General features: G+C 36.0%; 1 protein-coding gene across 1 annotated transcript in view; it reads right to left on the minus strand.

The window, feature by feature from the left end:
* The window catches only part of LRRC9 (leucine rich repeat containing 9), a 100458-nt gene that overhangs the window by 44573 nt on the left and 35845 nt on the right, over window positions 1–20040 (minus strand). Inside the window, exons 15-17 of the mRNA XM_024731498.1 lie at window positions 19376–19491; window positions 13262–13474; window positions 8225–8344 (exon numbers count right to left, since the gene is read on the minus strand). Coding sequence (XP_024587266.1) covers window positions 8225–8344; window positions 13262–13474; window positions 19376–19491 — 449 coding nt within the window. The remainder of the gene's footprint in view (window positions 1–8224; window positions 8345–13261; window positions 13475–19375; window positions 19492–20040) is intronic.

The following is a 20040-nucleotide window of genomic DNA, read 5'->3' on the forward strand; positions in this document are numbered from 1 at the left end:
CCCGTGTCCCCTGCATCGGCAGGCGGACTCTCAACCACTGCGCCACCAGGGAAGCCCTATATTTTTTCTTATATAAAACATATTATTCTGTTATATAGAATTTTGTACCCTTCTAACATATTCACACACCATTAAGTATTCTTCAAAATGATTTTTCATGGGGCTTCGCTGGTGACACAGTGGTTTAGAGTCCGCCTGCCAATGTGGGGGACATGGGCTCCAGCCCTGATCTGGGAAGGTCCCACATGCCACGGAGCAACTAAGCCCGTGTGTCACAACTACTGAGCCTTCACTCTAGAGCCCACGTGCCACAACTACGGAAGCCCATGCACCTAGAGCCCATGCTCCATGACAAGAGAGGCCACCGCAGTGAGAAGCCCACACACTGCAATGAAGAGTAGGCCCTGCTCGCTGCAACTAGAGAAAGCCCGCGCACAGCAACCAAGGCCCAATGCCACCAAAACTAAATAAATAAAATAATTTATTTTTAAAAATGATTTTTAATGATTGCATAGTATTCTAATATGTGAATTATTAGTATTGTTTTAAACATTTCATTATGGGCATTTATGTGGCTTCTAATGGTTGTCAACACTGCAACAAATGTCCATGGTCATAATACTTTAACTGAGACACCAATATATTTTCAGAAAAGGTTTTTAGGAATAAGATTACTGGTTTTAAGGATTTCTGTATTGTTAAGACTCTTGATAAATGTTGCCAAATAGTTTTAAGGAAGTTTGTACCAGTTTTTTCTTCCAGCAATGGAATTTGAGAATGCTCATTTCCTTAAATACCCACCAAACCACCTGCCTTATTTTAATTTACATTATTATCAGTGAAGTTGCACATCTTTTCCATGTGTTTATATTAGACATTTAAAAATTTTTTTTGTTTGTTGTGTTTCTCATCTTTGGCCATTTATATATTCAGATCTTTATTTTACATATTTGTAAGAAGTCTTTAATTTGTTACTTCTATTTGTTGCAAACAAAATTTTCTTTTAAAGTATATACGAACTCAGACCCAGAACAAGAAAGAGATAAAGAGTACTTGAAGAAAATATTTTGCAACATATTTTTTAAAATAAAAATAATATTACTATAAATTAAAAATAAACTTGATTTCTTTACAGTTTAAAACAAACAATTGCTTGAATTCACCATAGAATTAGTCACTGCTTATATAATGCATAGTTCGTATTGTTGGAATAGCGTCTATTATAGTGACTCAGGTTTCAAGAGTTGAGTGTTCAGATCATTAAAATATAAAAAATTTCTGGAAATCAAATATTGTTACTGACTTTTTAATCTCATAAGTAAGAAAAGTAAAAAAAATCCTATAATTTACTATGATTATAATTTCTTGAACAAAAGGATATTTGGCAGTAAAAAAGTATTAAGGATATAATTTTAGAACAGCCTTTTAAATTAAATTAATTTAGATTTATAAAAATTTCCTATATGGCCCATCTTCTCCCATTTTTCATCAAAAAGTGGTTAAAAACTTGTCCCAAATTCCAGCACTTGCATGCAGACTAGCATTTGTGAATCATGCATCATATAAAGATAACTGCCTTCTTTCCTTGAAAATAGGAGTGGGATCTTCACTTTTTTATATTCCCAGAATATAAAACAGACTCCATACACTCCATAAATATTCAAGGAATAATATTTTCAGTTTTGTAGCAGAGTTTTGTGTTTTAACATTTCTTGTGCTTCAGTTTAACTCTTTTGTAAGTTACAGTACAATGTAGCCCAACTTACAAATATTAAAACCCACAAGACCTCTTTAAAATATTTTAGGGGTAATAGTTCAATCTCTGAATGTAGATTAGCTGTCTCAAGGCATTAGAAACACTTTAACAATAAATTTCTCATTGGAAAAGATAAGACAGAAGTACTATTTCCATAAAAAATTAGGCCCATAATCTATGAAAGTTGAAAATAGCCATACAAATTTGTCTTTCCTTGGCCAATTCTGACTATGGTGTAACTATTTTCAGAGAAAAATAAATCTGTTCCTATTCCTTTTGCTTGGATACTCTCCTTTTCTGATAGTTCAGCTGAGTGAATGACAGGCATACAGCTTATGCCATTTCAATTTACCTTATGTGGATGTCTTATTTAGATTTTTAAAAACTCTACAAAAACTATATAGTGTATTTCCACCATTTATGAAGCCCAGGTCTTCCATTATGTAAACAGTCACAGATTGGGTATTTTGACTCACAAGGCAAAGCCAGGGTGATGAACACATAGTAACAATATGTTTACTTTCTGCAACCTAGTAGAACTAATGCCTAGCATGCAAGATGGGTATGGAAACTCTCCATGTTAGAGACACACTTAAGGAAAATGATAGTAAAATGAGAGGCAAATTAAAAAACTTAGAAGACAATAGGAATAACAGGTGAGTGATTAAATTAGATCATAGCCTTTTATGATGCTGAGATAAATATAATTAATATTAAACACACATACAAAGTTGATTACTGTAGAATATAGAGGCTAGGCAGCATAGGTGTTCAATCTCTCTGAATCCCCACATAAAAAGAGAGTTAAAAATAAAACCAAATTCTATGGACAACATTTATAACAAAGCTACATAACAAGGTAGCCCCGTAAGTCTCAAAGAAGTTGGTGGGGATAAACCACCAACAACCACAAGACCTACATGGTGTCCAGGTCTATGAGAGAGGAAGAAGGAAGCATCAGGGCAGCATCTGATGGACCCGAGAATAAGAGAGCCCCAAAATAGCCAACCAATATTCAGTGGAAGGTATGAGGGCCAACTGAATACAGCAGTTGAAAGTGGGAGGAGTTTTGCCCTCTTTGATACCAGGTGAGTGCATGGGACCTACAGAAAAAAGGTCTGAAGGGGATGGAGCAGTCTAGCCCCTATGAATCTTCAAACTGCCCCACCAGGGCCCCCTTACAGACTGAATCTTTCTTGGAGAAGAAACTGCTGGGCTAAATAAAAATTAAACAGGACAAGGACAAAAAAGGCAAATAAAAGAGAAAGTTCAAACTGAAGTGGAAGAAGGAAATAGAGCCAGGAAATTTCAGAAAATAAGTGCTACAGTTTTTAAACAGTACATATAAACAGCAGAAGAGGGAGATCTGTGAAATTAGAAAAGTTTTCCCAAACCCCACTTTTGTTTTAAAAGTTAAGAACTAATTTCACTGGAAAATGAGCAGCAAAAAAGTATTAAGGTCAAATCCCAGATAAAGCTGTGTGAGTGTATGTGTGTGCGTGTGTGTGTGTGTGTGTGAAGAAATATTGCTATATTGCTGCAAGCAATAAAAGTATACCAGAAATATATGCCCAAGAAACATGTCATAACCATAAACCTATTACTTCAGAACAAGCAAAAAGATTTAAGAATGATACAAGATACAAAACAACAACATAAATCTGGATTAGAAAAACTCAGAAATGAGATGAAAGAACCCAGAAAAGAATTCGAAATAAAATAATAAAAGCATTTCAGAAATGAAGATTATACTAGTCAAAGACAAAAGACGTAAACACAACAAATAATGCCTTAAGATAAATAGAAGGTGAAAAAGATGAAAATTTTAAAAATTAAATCAATTTAAAATCTAAATGGAGAGATAAAAAGGACTCAAGAGAAAGTGACAAATAGTGAAGATAGGTAAAGATTCAACATATGGATAATGGGAGTTCCTAAAGAAGAGAACCAACGAAAGGAAACAGAAAAATTGCTAAAAACCTCCAGTTCAAAAAAATAAAAGAAAAAATGATTTTAATCTACATTTTGGTAAAGCATACTGTGAATCCGAAATATTGACCCAGAACAACCAAGCCTGTGACGTACAAGGGAAAAAATTATACATTCTCATCAGACTTTTCTACCGCAACACTTTATGCCAGAAGAAAATGAAATAACATTTAAGATGCCCAAGAAAAGAAATTGTAAGCCAAGGATTTTATATCTAATAAAACTGCCTTTAAGTATAAAGGACATAGATAAATTATTATCAACATTCAGTAACTGAAGGGATACTGTTTCCATAAGCCCTTCCTGAGGAATCTATAATAGAATATTTTTCAGACAATCAAAATGTTTGATACCACCCTAAGAACTGGTGATACACAATTACCAATGAACTAAAAGGAAGAGTGTACAGAATGTAAGGGCTACATGCTCTAACAAAGTGGATATAGTATGATAATTTTAATTATTTTTTAAAATAGAGAAGAATGAAAAGAACATACACAAAATTTAAAAACTTTCCAGTAACATGTTGATGAGAGTATCATTCTGAGACTTTTGTGTGTGTAATAGGGGATAAAACAAATGAGTGATTATTAAATATCTTAATTCTATCACCTTGTATCCCTGAGAATCAGGATTATTGGTGTGGGAAAAAAAGATACAGATGTAAGTAACAGAGAAAGGTTAAGTTAAATGATTTGCAGTCTTAAATTCGAATTGGAAGTATCAATATAAATTCATGAGGTTAGTTTTACTTGCACATATACCACACACACACACACACACACACACCCCTCCCCCACAACAAATTCTGTCCAATGGAAAGACCTAGAAACAATGACCAACCCAGATTGTGGCCCTTAAATACCACTTCTCTAAAAGAAACCAGGGCTCCTTGAAGAAATAGTTGATCCCATGTCTGCAACAGAAAAATACATAAAATGTGTATGGAACATCTTTCATACCAGGCGGCAAAGAAGCTATCACAGACTACTAGGGTCATGGCAAAAGGAGCTAACCTTATGATGCTTCCACTGGCTAAGGATGAGAAAATTTGAGCTTCAATCATGATAGTAATTGCAGTAAATTGAATATCATCAAATATGTTTAAGTCCTTGCATTCCTAATGATATTAAAACTAAAAAAGTATTGCTTATCTTTGGGAATTCATAAGGAACTAATTCATTATCTTCAAAGTTGGTAAATAAAAGCAAATAAACATCTATTCTGCATTTTCTATATGAATGGCCCTACTGGGTATCCAAATAATAGATAAGGGGAAACGTCTCTATGTAAAAGTGTTCCAATTAATAAATGAAAAAGAAATTCTAGAATAAGAATGTTGCTATTTTGTAATCTCCAATGAATTAATAGATACAGGCATTAATAATGGCTCCTAGAATCAGAAAAGTGAGACAACTAGATATTATGTGTCCCTGTAGTCTCACCAGAGGAATGGAACCAGAGTCTGATCCAATCTCTGGATCCAGTTGCCAATTTGTAGAAAATCTGGAGGGTGGAGGGCATGTAGGGTGTATCATAGGTAAGCAAATTGGCAGGGTCTGGACTGTGGGAAACTCTGGTTTTGAAGGTCGAAGTATTTCTACAGATAAACAGTGGGGAGCAGAAGGGGATAGAAGGGAAACTTAAAAGAGACTTAAAAAATACAGTACATTAAAAAAAAAAGGGAAAACCAAATTTCTGTGCTAGGGATACACATTTGGGGTGATGGAACTATAGGGGAAAAAGAGCAGGGAGAGGATAACTATTAGCAGTCAGGATAATGATTTCTTGAAGGAATGGGGCATATAGAAGGGGTTTATGCTGTAGGTGGCAAAGTTTTACTTCTTGACCTGGACGCTAGTTAACAAGCATGTTCACCTTATAATAATTTACTAAACCACTTGTTTGTAGTATGTAGTTTTCAGTATCTGTGTTTTATTTTACATACAGCATCTCCTCTCTCTGAACATCCGAAGATCCTTACAGTCATTTTTAGAGACATGTTTATACACTGGATTCTTAATGTCTGAGGGGTCTATATCTAGCTAGCTACATTTACTAGTTCTAAAATTTGAAATTACCACTTGGGCATAAAATTTGTCCAGTTCCCTTACCTGTAAAATAACTGTGGTAATAGTCATCCAATAAGCAGGCTGTGAGGCTATGATGATGAAAGAAATCTTGGTATTAAACAACAACAAAGCTACATTGCAAATACATGCTGGGCAGCTGGCTAAGCTCATTCACCTTGCATGACTTAAGAGCTTAGTCTTTAAATCTGTGCCTAAGCAAAATTATAATGCCTGTTATAACCTTTGGAACTGCAAGCAAATCATTAAAAGAAAATTAAACAAAAATGCCCAAAATTTATATATAGTCCTGGGACCTCTATTAAACTACCTTCTTTCCTCAGTTGCATACCAAACCCAAGGGAATTCTATTAAAAACGACTTTGGCCTTGCAGTTAAGTCCTTAATCCATTTTGCATGTGGCTGTCCAGTTTCCCAACACCATTAAAATTCCTAGAAGAAATATAGGCAGTATGCTCTTTTATGTCGGTCTTAGCAATGTCTTTCTAGATATGTCTCCTAAACAAAAGCAAAAATAAACAAATGGGACTACACCAAACTATAAAGCTTCTGTACAGCAAAGGAAACCATCAACAAAATGAAAAGACAACCTACTGAATTGGAGAAGATATTTGCAAATCATATATCTGATAAGGGCTGATATCCAAAATATATTAAAAAACTCATTCAACTCAACAACAAAAAAACCCAAACAACCCAATTTTAAAAATGGGCACAGGAGCTTTTTCCAAAGAAGACATACAGATGGCCAACAGGTGCATGAAAAGATGTTCATCACTAATTATTAGGGGAACACAAATCAAAACCACGAGATATCACCTCATGCCTATTAGAATAGCTATTATCAAAAAGGCAAGAATTAAAAAGAGGATGTGGAGAAAAGTAAACCCTCATACACTGTTGGTGAGAATGTAAATTGGTGCAGCCACTATGAAAAACAGTATGGAGATTCCTCAAAAATTAAGAATAGAACCACCATATGATCCAGCTTTTCTACTTCTATTTATCTGAAGAGTACAAAAAACACTAATTCAAAATATGCACCCCTATGTTCATAGCATCATTATTTACAATTGCCAAGATATGGAAGCAACCCAATTGTCCATCAACAGATGAATGGATAAAGAAGATGTGGTACATATATACAATGGAATATTACTCAGACATAAAAAAGATGAAATCTTGCCATTTGCAACAACATGGATGGACTTGGAGAGTATTATGCTAAGTGAAATAAGTCAGACAAAGACAAATACTGTATGATATCACTTGTATGTGGAATAAAAAAACCAAAATAAATGAACAAACCAAACTAAATAAAAACAAACATATAGATAAAAGGAACACAGTAGTGATTACCAGAGGGGAAGTAGGGTGGAGGGAGGGCAAAATGGGTAAAGATGGTCAACTGTATGGTGATACATATAAACTAAACTTTTGGTGGTGAGAGCACTGTAGTATATACAGAAGTTGAAATATAATATTGTACACACTTTTATAAACTTATATAATGTCATAAACCAATGTTACCTCAATTAAAAAAAAAGGACTTTGGCTTAGAAAAAGAAAAAAGGAAGAGGGTTTAATACTAAAATCTAAGGCCAATAAGCAAAGCAGCAACTCTCACCACAGTCACAGAAGTAGCAGTACAAGGGCCTTGACATGGTTGCAAGGAGATAGAGAATGAGCAAGACCTGAGAATGATGATATATTCTGAAAATGTATGTCAGTGACTTGGGACCTATGGAAACAGGGGATGCTGGGTTGGAGTTCTGGAACCCATATGTAATTATTTTTGTTATATGACATATAACAGGGAAAACAAAAGCCAGATAAGATCCATACCTGGGTGTACATGTGTATTACTGTATTTGTCCTTGATTTATAAGAAGGCAAACACAAATCAAACAAGATCTATGTGTGTGATGAGGGTAGAAAGGACAAGGCAGAGAGAAAGAGAACTAACCATATGGATAATGAACAGATAGGAAGACTTGACAACATTAGCTGTGAAGTGGTAAACTAGAAAGTGAAGAAGAAATAAAGACTCACAATAAGGAGAAAAAAAAAAGAGTGAGAAAAAAAGAGCAGAAGAGATTGGAAATGACACTTTATAAATGCCATTTTAAAAAACAGGTCTGGAGTAATTTTACATTTTTTTCAAGTAGCTAGAAATCAGATATGACCACAGGTGTATATTTGGTTTGTAAACAGAATCTAAATCTAAGGCCTATTTTAGAGAAAGTAACATACTATATATATAGTTTATGTATGTTTTGTTCCTGAATTGGGCTGTTAATATGGTATATATGAGGTCTAAATTACAAAAATAATTTATTCATTAAATTATTTTATTTTACTTAAATAATTTCAAAAAGACAGTTCTTACCAGGTGGTATACATCATCTAAACAAGTAAATTCATTAAAGCTGATATTAAGTTTTCGAAGTCCTGTTAACTTGGAGAGATCTCTCAATTTACTCAAGCTGTTTCCATGTAGATTCAGACTCTGAAGTAAAATAAAATGTAAATAAAAAACAAGACAGATTATATCCTAATTATAGCTATTTAAATAACATTAAGAGAGAGCCAATGAGAAAAAAATATAATTTTGAAAGTATAGTCTGATTTTATAATATGATTTTAAAAGGTATAGTTTCTAATAGCATTGCATCTGGTTCTTGATTAATTTGATCTTCCACTTGCTCTAAGTTTATCAATAATCGGCATGAAATTCTTTTTAGAAAATGGCTAAATATTTTGTTGTGATATTCATTAGGGCAGACCTATTTTTCAGGCTAGTGAACAGTGTAGGCCCTAAAGATTTTGGGTATTGGCTAGGTCGCCTCACAAAAGAAAGGATGGCAAGGATACACCCTGAGTACAGGAAACCATATGAGGGCACTGGACTAAGGAAGAAAGGCTGAGGGTGTTAAAGTGGGAGACACAACATCAAAGAAGGAATTGGGAGAGTGTCTAAGACAGTTTCTACATCAGAATTTGGCCTAGATTTTCCCTGCCCATTTGATCCTGGGCTGTATAAAAATGAATGTTATGGGCTTCCCTGGTGGCGCAGTGGTTGAGAGTCCGCCTGCCGATGCAGCGGACACGGGTTCGTGCCCCGGTCCGGGAAGATCCCACATGCCGTGGAGCAGCTGGGCCCGTGAGCCATGGCCGCTGAGCCGGCGCGTCCGGAGCCTATGCTCCGCAACGGGAGAGGCCACAACAGTGAGAGGCCCGCGTACCGCAAAAAAAAAAAAAAAAAAAAGAATGTTACTATATTTTTATATTTAGGGGAAACCCTGATGTCTACATAATTTTTCTCTTTAAACTATACCATTGTTAATGGTATCAAATGAAGATTTATGCATAGTCTACAAAATAAATAGTGGCACAAGAAAATGTCAATATAATTGACCACCTTATTCACAACAAATGGGTATCATGATAAAATCAGGTATCTACCTCCCAACCCTCTTCACTTACCACCACCATCTTATACCCTATTATACTGTGGACATAACTAAATTCCTGGCAGGGAGAAACAATTGAATGTCAAATAGTTATCAAAACTTTGCTAAAATTAAGAAGGGCCAATTTATGCAGACTAGTTTACAGGTCACACATGACAGATTCTACAGATAACTTACACTTAACATGTTCACAATTGAATTCATCATCTTCTCTTATCTGCTTGGCAGTCCATATTTTCAATCCTGATTAAGAGTTTCACCATCTAACAGATATTGTTGATGATCAATTTCCCCTCTTTTCTATATACATTTGATTCTAGAAATGTTTCTTAAATCAACTGCTCCATACCATCACCACTACAGTGCCTTAGTTCAGACTATTATTTGTCCTTTGGACTACTACAATAGTTTCTACTGGATTTCTATACCACCAGTCTGACCACAGTTAAATCTAAACACAAGCTATCAAAGTTAGGGTCTTTAAAAACAGAGAGCCTATTCCCTAAACAAAAGAATGTAAACTTATAAATTTGCCTTCTGAAATCCATCGTGATGTGGCTATAACCTCTTACTCTTCCAGCCACAGCCCATGTATCTTCTTTGTATTCCAACCTACACCTATACTTCCACTGTCACACACCCTATGTTCTAGTCACACTGAATTCCTCAGTGTTCCCTGAAGACACCAGGATCTTTCAAAACCATGTGCTTACAGATAAAGTATTTCCTCTGCTTGGAAGACAAAAACAATGAAATCTCTCATATCCTTCAAAAATCCACAAAAAACCCACCTCTTTCTGTGGACCTCTCCCAGCAACTCCAAACTTCCTGTATTTGTTTCCATATCTGTCTCCTCCACTGAAATAATATCCTTGGGGCAGGGAAAATAACTTATTCATTGAACCCCCAATACTTATTTCATTGCCTAAAATACAGCAAATCTCAGTAAATGCTAAATGAATAAATCAGTACAAAAGCCAGACATAACTGACAACTCTAATTTTCAGTATTTAATTGTGCTGTAAGAGTATATAAAATTATGTTACTCTGGGTTTTTTATTTCTACATATTTTATTTATTTTTATAGATGTCCTCATGAAACTCGACCTGGTGGGGATAACTGAAAAGAAAATAAGAGGTATGTACCCTTCCCTCAGTTTCTCTTACAGTAACGGCACAAAGAAGGGAGAACAAAGGGTGTGATAGCTAAATATCCTTCTTCTAATATCTAGTGTTCTTACTGGAAACCCTAGAAAATTTGCTGGCTTTTAAGCAATATAGGCAAATTTAATATGAAAAAGCCCCTCCATTCTTATGTTATGCGTGCTGACCAAATTAATAGTCAGGTGGAGGTCACAAGCTGCCCAAGGTATTCTGAAGTCTTAACTCTCCTCTCTGTTTCTTATCACAAACCAAAGATAATAAAAAAGACCTACCTTCTGGTGCTGTTTTTTTTTTTAACTTTTATTTAATCCCTTTAAATCTATAGGAATGCATGTTCTAGAAGCTCAGTCCAATCAGAGCACATCCATTTATTAAACCTTTCATTACTGAAGCTTTATTACCAAGAATTCATGACTCAACTATGAAGTCTTGACAATATAGTTCAGAAACAATTTTTCCATGCTGTCAGCTGGGAGACTGCTCCTGTAATAAGTATACTACACACTTATGATAAAGGTGGTGACATCGCCATCATGTTATGAAGTTTTCCTTCCTCTCTAATAACAATCCTCTACGGTAACGACAATCTCCTAGACTTGAAGATTTGGTGGATGATGCTAACACAGTTTAACCAAAGCAATCCCATAAACTTTCTTAAAAAAGTGTTTCAAATCTTTTTAGAAGCAGGCTGAAAATTGTTGACCTCACTTATTATTTTAAAAAATATTTTTTACTTTTTGTTTCACACAATCACTTGAGGAAAAACTGTCATCATAAACAATGGATTTAGAAATGTAATGATGGAGCAAAGTAATTGACTTTCAAGATAAAAATCATTTCAGAATTTTTATCTGTACCTTAGCTTTCAGTGCATGCATAGAAAGATAGCGTCATGTAAGAATAATTTGTCTTCTTAAGTATTCTTATCAATTTATCAGTTAATATCAATTTGTTTACCACTTCTGCAGGTTCAAGTAAACAACCCACTTTCTTTGTTAAGAACCACTCAAGACATTCTGTTTTAAAACAAGTAACTAATGAGTATCTCATGTGTGCTAGGTATTGTGCTAGATAATGGCAGAGTTGATGCTAGTCCACTCAGTGTTTATGAGTAAATTAGAAAAAGGCGTCCTTACCTCAAGATGCCTTTATTTTCCAGCTTTTAGAAAATTGTTACAATAGGCTGATTTTGTTGGTAAAAGAAATTTTACCAACAGTCATCAAAAAATTGTTGTAGTAAATATACTACTCTCATTTGAAAGTTGCTCCTTAGGTGTGGCCATTTTGTTCAATGTACAATCTTATATTGTTGCCCTCATGCTGGGAATATAAATGACTAAGAACAGCCTAATCTCTGCCCTTGTGGAATTTATAGTTTAGGAAGGATACAAAGCATATGACAAAGGAATCTTACTTAGATTCTTATCTAGACCTAGAGGTAAGAGAAGGAATTAATGCTAAAGTACAGATCAAAAATATGTGTGGGAGTTAACTAGGAGAAACGGGGTCAGGGGAGAACATTCCATGCAGGAGTACAGTACAAGTGCAGAGGCTCTGTGTGGCTGCAAACAGGGTACATTCAAGAAACAAGAAGGCGGCTGAGCACAGATTGCTAAAGCGAGGGTAATATGAGAAGAGTGTGGATAGACAGGCCGGGGACCAGGTCATGCAAAACCTTATAGGCCATATTAAGGACTCTGGTTTTATTTTTAAAACAATTGGAAAATCATTTGAGCATTTCAAATAGGAGTAGTGAGGGGTGACAAATCAGACTTGCATTTTGAAAAGACTCCTCTCGCTTCAACATGGAGAATGGGTTGTGGCCTTAAAGCAGAAGCAGGACAAGGCCTCTTTTGCATAGCTCTAGTAGGCATGTACCTCCCCAGCCCCCAACACACAGACACACACACCTTGTATTGAGTTATAGTCAAGTTATATAGTGAATAGCATCCAAAGAGCACATTAACAGAATACAATGTGCATGGTGCCTCCTGCAGTTGTGTAGTAGCCCTATGGAAGTAGTCTAGGTCGGAGATAAAGGGAGTTTGGACAGAATGGTAGCAGATTTGAAATGGACAGATTTGAGAGTCAAGATATAGAGGGAGGCTTAATATCTCAATAGAATTTCCTCAGTGTAAAGTAAGTTGCTTCAATAAGTTACTCAAATTCTGTTGATTAATTTTGTAAAGATAAAACTCCTGTATTCTATGTTGATTGGTCCTGGAAACTGTTTTGAAACTTACTATCTTAATCAGTTAAAGAGAGTTTATTTGTTATTCAGGAATGAAATTCCTTGCAAATTACAAGGCTACCTCTAGACCTCCACTGTCCTCTATGATAGCCCCTAGCCACATGGGGCTATTGAGCACTTGAACTATGAACTGAGATGTACTGTGAATGTAAAATATACTCCAGGTTTCAGAGACTTAGCATGAAACTATCTGCTAATGAATCTTCATATTGCCTGTATGTTGAAATGATAATATTGGGGATATATTGAGTTAACTATAATATATTATTAGAATTAATCTTACCTTTTAGTTTTAAAAATCTTTAAAAATGTGGCTAATAGAAAATTCAAAATTACATACGTGGTTCATATTATATTACTACTGGACAACACTGATCTGTAGAAGAAAAGGGCTGGGCACTTTTAAAGCATGCCCGGCATGGACAGCATGCTGCCTGGCATCATCAGATAGGTGGTTTAATATCTTTAGATTTCATGTGATATATTCTGACCAAATTCAAGGTTCATGTCCCCAAATTTTATTCCTCATAATACTCACCACAATATGACTGTAAATGCTAGTCTTGGCAAGGGAAAGTATTGTTTTATCATCCAAGCTAATAAGTTTTGGTCTGGGCTTGATCCTGGGATCCATTTTTATAACTTCATCATCAAATTTCAAATCCTGGGACAATACTGATCCTTCTGAATTTTTTTTGCTCTCTTCTAGGATAATATTGTTGAATGCAGAAAATAAAGAGTGAGCCTTGACCTAAAAAATTTATTTAAAATGTTGAAAATTTGGTTGCTGTATTTATCATTTTGAAAAAGAAATAGGCTATGTAGGAAAGATGAATTAACTTTTGTTCCTGTTATATAGTAATATCTATGATGAGTATCACATTAGGAAATCTATGAGAGTAGATTAAAATTGTGGGCTAAGAATGGGTGTGTCCTCCTGCTGAAAATTCCCTAAAACTAGCAAAAGACAATTTTAAAATATTTTATAACAGTGGAGAGGGTACCAACAAAAGACTAAAAATTGTGAAACATAAATCAGAAGGGACTGAACTGACAGACAAATAGGAGCAGAAATGTAACCTGCAGCCAAAATGTGTGCAGGAGATAACCACTTCAAAGAGCAGATCCCAAGAAACTTGACGTTCAGAGTGAACAAGTAAAATAGCAGGCGGATGCTCTAGGTAATTATCAGGCAACTAAGTAATTATCATAAGAACTGTGGATGAATGGGCAAAAACAACATGAACAAACAGAAATGGGTCTAGAAAAAACCAAAATGGTCCCTAAGAGAATTTTTTTTTTTTTACTTTTTCATTTTATATTTATTTATTTATTTTGGCTGCACCGGGTCCTAGTTGCAGCATGCAGGATCTTCATTGTGGCATGTGGGATTTTTAGTTGCAGCACGCAAACTCTCAGTTGCAGCAGGCATGGGGGATCTAGTTCCCCAACCAGGGATCGAACCCGGGCCTCCTGCATTGGGAGCATGGAGTCTTACTCACTGGACCACCAGGGAAGTCCCCATAAGAGAATTTTTTAAAATCTGGGAGAACAAAGCATCTATAAAAGAATAGGCTGCTATAGAAAAGAACAGGGTAAATGCTTTGAAGTCAAAGTAAAAACAATTAGTGAAATAGGAAATATTCAATGAACGTTCTGAGAAAGCAAATGGATATGACAGCAAATCAAATTAGCAAGTGGAAGCTAATATGAGGACATCTTCCAGAGCACAGAATTTAAAAACAGAAATGTAAATACAAGAGAAGAAAAATTAAAATACATGCAGAATCAGTTCAGAATGTCCAATGTTTAACAAACAGAGGTTCCAGAGGGCTTAACAGAGAATGGAAGAGAAGAAATGATCAAGGAATTAAGAGAAAGAAAAACAGTGGAGAGGGTACCAACAAAAGACTAAAAATTGTGAAACATAAATCAGAAGGGACTGAACTGACAGACAAATAGGAGCAGAAATGTAACCTGCAGCCAAAATGTGTGCAGGAGATAACCACTTCAAAGAGCAGATCCCAAGAAACTTGACGTTCAGAGTGAACAAGTAAAATAGCAGGAGGATGCTCTAGGTAATTATCAGGCAACTAAGTAATTATCATAAGAACTGTGGATGAATGGGCAAAAACAACATGAACAAACAGAAATGGGTCTAGAAAAAACCAAAATGGTCCCTAAGAGAATTTTTTTTTTTTTACTTTTTCATTTTATATTTATTTATTTATTTTGGCTGCACCGGGTCCTAGTTGCAGCATGCAGGATCTTCATTGTGGCATGTGGGATTTTTAGTTGCAGCACGCAAACTCTCAGTTGCAGCAGGCATGGGGGATCTAGTTCCCCAACCAGGGATCGAACCCGGGCCTCCTGCATTGGGAGCATGGAGTCTTACTCACTGGACCACCAGGGAAGTCCCCATAAGAGAATTTTTTAAAATCTGGGAGAACAAAGCATCTATAAAAGAATAGGCTGCTATAGAAAAGAACAGGGTAAATGCTTTGAAGTCAAAGTAAAAACAATTAGTGAAATAGGAAATATTCAATGAACGTTCTGAGAAAGCAAATGGATATGACAGCAAATCAAATTAGCAAGTGGAAGCTAATATGAGGACATCTTCCAGAGCACAGAATTTAAAAACAGAAATGTAAATACAAGAGAAGAAAAATTAAAATACATGCAGAATCAGTTCAGAATGTCCAATGTTTAACAAACAGAGGTTCCAGAGGGCTTAACAGAGAATGCAAGAGAAGAAATGATCAAGGAATTAAGAGAAAGAAACTTCCCAGAGGTGACGAAAGAACTGAATATTCCGATTAAAAGAGTGCATGGGGCTTCCCTGGTGGTGCAGTGGTTGAGAGTCCGCCTGCCGATGCAGGGGACACGGGTTCGTGCCCCAGTCTGGGAAGATCCCACATGCCGCGGAGCAGCTGGGCCCGTGAGCCATGGCCACTGAGCCTGCGCGTCCGGAGCCTGTGCTCCGCAACGGGAGAGGCCACAACAGTGAGAGGCCCGCGTACACACACACACACAAAAAAAAGAGTGCATGAAGTGGCAAGCAGAAGGATGATGGAGGTCTTTGCTGACATCACTGAAGTCAGTCACAACAGCCAGGGACTTGGCCTCACTACTTCTTGTTATTTCAGTTATTCTGTTTTCTGTTTGTTCGGATTTCTGTGTCTTATGCTGAAAGCATATTTGACTGATACAATCCACTTCATAACAATATAAAATATAAATGCCCAGAACTATACTTAACAAGAAATGTTTAAGATGTATATAAAGGAAAATGTTGGAGAGGACTTGAGTAAATGGAATAACTTATCATGTTCCTGGGTGAGAGGCCCAATACTACAAAGTAGTCAGTTTGCCCCAAATTAAATTTAAATTCAATACAATCACAATCAAATCCTAATAGGACTTTTAAATAGAACTTAACAAACTGTTTCTAAATTTTATTTGGAAAGGAAAATGTTCAAGAATAGCCAAGAATTAAAAATATATATATAAGTGGGGACAGGGGAAGAGAATTTGCCCTATCACATATCAAAACATATCATCAGGTTGTAATAACCAAAATAATGTGGTAGGTGTCCAAGATTAGACAGAGAGATCAATGGAACAGAAATAGAAGGATCTATAAATAGACCACTTATATATGAAAATAATTTTAATGATAGCTACTATTTCAAAATAGAGTAAAAAAGATGATGCTTGGTCCATTTTTAAGGATAAAATTATTTGACCTCCCCAACCTCACACAGAATAAAACAATTTCTAGATAGAATTAAAAAGCTAAAAGCTTTAGGTACTTCCCTGGTGGCCCAGTGGTAAAGAATCTGCCTTCCAATGCAGGGGACGTGGGTTTGATCCCTGGTCGGGGAACTAAGATCCCACATGCCGCGGGGCCAGCTAAGCCTGTGCGCCACAACTACTGAGCCTGGGCACCTCAACTAGAGAGCCACCTGCCACAACTACAGAGCCCATGCTCCCTGGAGCCCGCGCACCACAACTAGAGAAGAGAAAACCCGCACGCCACAACTAGAGAAGAGAAAACCTGCACACCACAACTAGAGAAGAGAAAACCCACATGCCACAACTAGTGAGAAGCCCGCACACTGCAACAAAAGAAGAGCCTGTGCGCCCCAACAAAAGATCCCACATGCCTCAACGAAGATCCCGTGTACTGCAACTAAGACCCGACACAGCCAAAAAAAAAAAAAGGCTAAAATTTTTAGAACAACCTATATTAGTATTGGAAGAAAATAAAGGAGAATATTTATATAAGCCTTATGAAGTGAGACATAAAATTCAGAATCCATAATGTAAAAGATGGAGAGATCTGATCTCTTAAAAATTAACTTGTAAATTACAAATGAAAATGACAAATACTTTTTTTGCTACAAATAAAATGAAAATACAAGTGACAGAAAACATTTGCAATATATATAAAAGATAAAGGATTAACATCTAGAATGCATATAAAGATTTTTCCAATCAATATGAAAAAGATAGAGCCCAATAGAAAATGGTCAAAGGATATAACAGGTGATTCATAAAACTGTAAATAATCTATAAGCACATGAAAGGATAAAATATCCTTTCTTTGGCCATCAGATATAAACAAAAAGATTGATAATACCTGTGTTGGTAAGGATGTAAAGAAACAAGCACTGTCACACACTGTTGGAAATTTATAAAATGATTCAACTTCTGTAAAGAGTACTGGCAAAATCTATCAAAATTAAAACACACATATCCATATATCCTTTGACTAGCCAATTCTTCTACAAATATGTGGTGCAGAAAAACTTCCATATTTGTATGGAAGATGCATCTGCAATGATACTCACTGAAGTATTGTTTTAAATAGTAATAAAATTGGAGACAACCTATGTTTCATCAACAGGGGAACAGTCAAATAAATCAGAGTATTACTGAATAGTATGAAGTCATCAAAAGACTGAAGTATAGACCTATGTGTACTGAAGTGAAATTTGTCCAAAACATATTGTTAAAGGCAAAAAATTTACAGAATACTTAGAACTTGACTCTACTACATAAAATGGTATATGTTGTCATATGTGTAAATGCACAGAAAAAAAGGTTGAAAGCAAACTCACAAAGCTATTAACAGTGGATGCCTTCAGGAAAGGGAGTGGTGGTGGGATTGAGGTGAAAGCAGATTTTCATGTTTATTCTATATTCTTCAGTACAATTTGAATCTTTTCCAGTGAGACTACAGTTATATATTACTCATGTAACATATTTGCATGATAAAATATTTAGGTGTCATAATGATTTGTTTTGAAAATTAAGTCCTTTAAAGAATAATCATTTTATATTTATATATAGGCATACCTTGTTTTATTGTGTTTTGGTTTATTGCCATTTTTTACAAATTGAAGACATCAAGCAAGTCTATCGGTGCTATTTTTCCAACAGCCTTTGCTCACTTCATGTCTCTGTGTTATATTTGGTAATTCTCATAATATTTCAAACTTTTTCATTATTATTATATTTGTTATGGTGATCTGTGATCTGTGATGTTACTATTGTAATTGTTTTGGGGTGCCACAAACCATGCTCATATAAGATGGTGAACTTAATAAATGTTGTGTGTGTTCTGACTACTCCACTGACCAGCCATTTCCCTGTCTCTCTCCCTCTCTTTGGGTCTCTCTATTACCTGAGACAAGACAGTCTTAAAATAAGGCCAGTTAGGGGCTTCCCTGGCTTCCCTCGTGGCGCAGTGGTTGAGAGTCCGCCTGCCAGTGCAGACGACACACGTTCGTGCCCCGTTCCGCGAAGATCCCACATGCCGTGGAGCGGATGGGCCCGTGAGCCATGGCCGCTGAGCCTGTGCGTCCGGAGCCTGTGCTCCGCAACGGGAGAGGCCACAGCAGTGCGGAGGCCCGCGTACCGCAAAAATAAATAAATGAGTAAAAAAGGCCAGTTAGTAAGCTTACAATGGCCTCTAAGTGTTCGCGTGAAAGGACGAGTCACATACCTCTCATTTTAAATCAAAAGCTAGAAATGACAAAGTCTAGTGAGGAAGGCATGCTGAACGCTGAGATAGGCTGAGAGCTAGCCGCCTGCTCCAAATAGTTAGCCAAGCTGTGGATGCAAAGGAAAAGTTCTTGAAGAAAATTAAAAGTACTATTCCAGTGAATACATGAATGATAAGAAAGTGAAACAGCCTTATTACTGATATGGAAAAAGATTTAGTGCTCTGGACAGAAGATCAAACCAGCCACAACATTCCCTTAAGTCAAAGCCTAATCCAGAGCAAGGCCCTAACTCTCTTCAATTCTATGAAGGCTGAGAGAGGTGAGGAAACTGCAGAAGAAAAGTTTGAAACTAGCAGAGGTTGGTTCAATGCGGTTCAAGCAAAGAAGCCATCTCCATAACATAGAATGCAGGGGACGTGGGTTCGATCCCTGGTCAGGGAACAGAGATCCCACATGCCTGGGGCAACTAAGCCCACGTGCCACAGCTACAGAGCCCTCGTGCCCTGGAGCCCATGTGCCACACAGAGAGAAGCCTGTGTGCCACAACGAAAGATCCTGCATGCCTCAACGATGATCCCGCGTGCCGCAACTAAGACCCGCCGCAGCCAAAAAAATAAAATTTTTAAAAAATGAATTCATACCACTGTAATATACTCAAATTCTACGATGTATTCAGGCAAAACAAGGTCATGATCAAAGACAAACCACTTGTACTGTCGAATGCTGCAATCACAGTTTCTTTGTCCCATGATAGAATCTAGGGTAAAATAAAAAACAAAAACAAGCAAAACAAACAAACACTCTTCAAAATGATATTTAATATACTTTTTTCACCCTTACATAGATTAATAAACAACAAACTCAGTAAGTTCCAAATATTATGTCATTGAGGTTTTTTTCTCTTATATCTTCCCACCACTGTAGACAATTTCTTAATTCTATAAATACTAGTCACCCTTTCACTACACAGACTAGTAGCGTTTAGTTTTATTCATCTGCTTTTCCTTTCCATACTTTTTCACTTTTCTATTCAATGTTTAGCCATATGGTTTTTGACAAATATATTACTTTTTTGTTGTTAAAAGTTGGGTAGGTTCTATTTTCTAAAATACATATAATATATTATACATATATATATATCTGTGTATATAAAACAAACTTTTACAAAATAAAATATCTACACGCACACATATATAACTGTCACTGAAATAGGAAACAGAAATAGCTGTTAATAGCTAGGAACAGGTTTTTATAAAAAAGTTTATAAGTTTTGTTAGGTAGAGGTTAATAGCTAGGAACAGGTTTT

This window comes from Neophocaena asiaeorientalis, unplaced genomic scaffold (genome assembly GCF_003031525.2).
Source record: "Neophocaena asiaeorientalis asiaeorientalis breed wild unplaced genomic scaffold, Neophocaena_asiaeorientalis_V1.1 scaffold603, whole genome shotgun sequence".
In the NCBI taxonomy this organism is placed as follows: domain Eukaryota; kingdom Metazoa; phylum Chordata; class Mammalia; order Artiodactyla; family Phocoenidae; genus Neophocaena; species Neophocaena asiaeorientalis.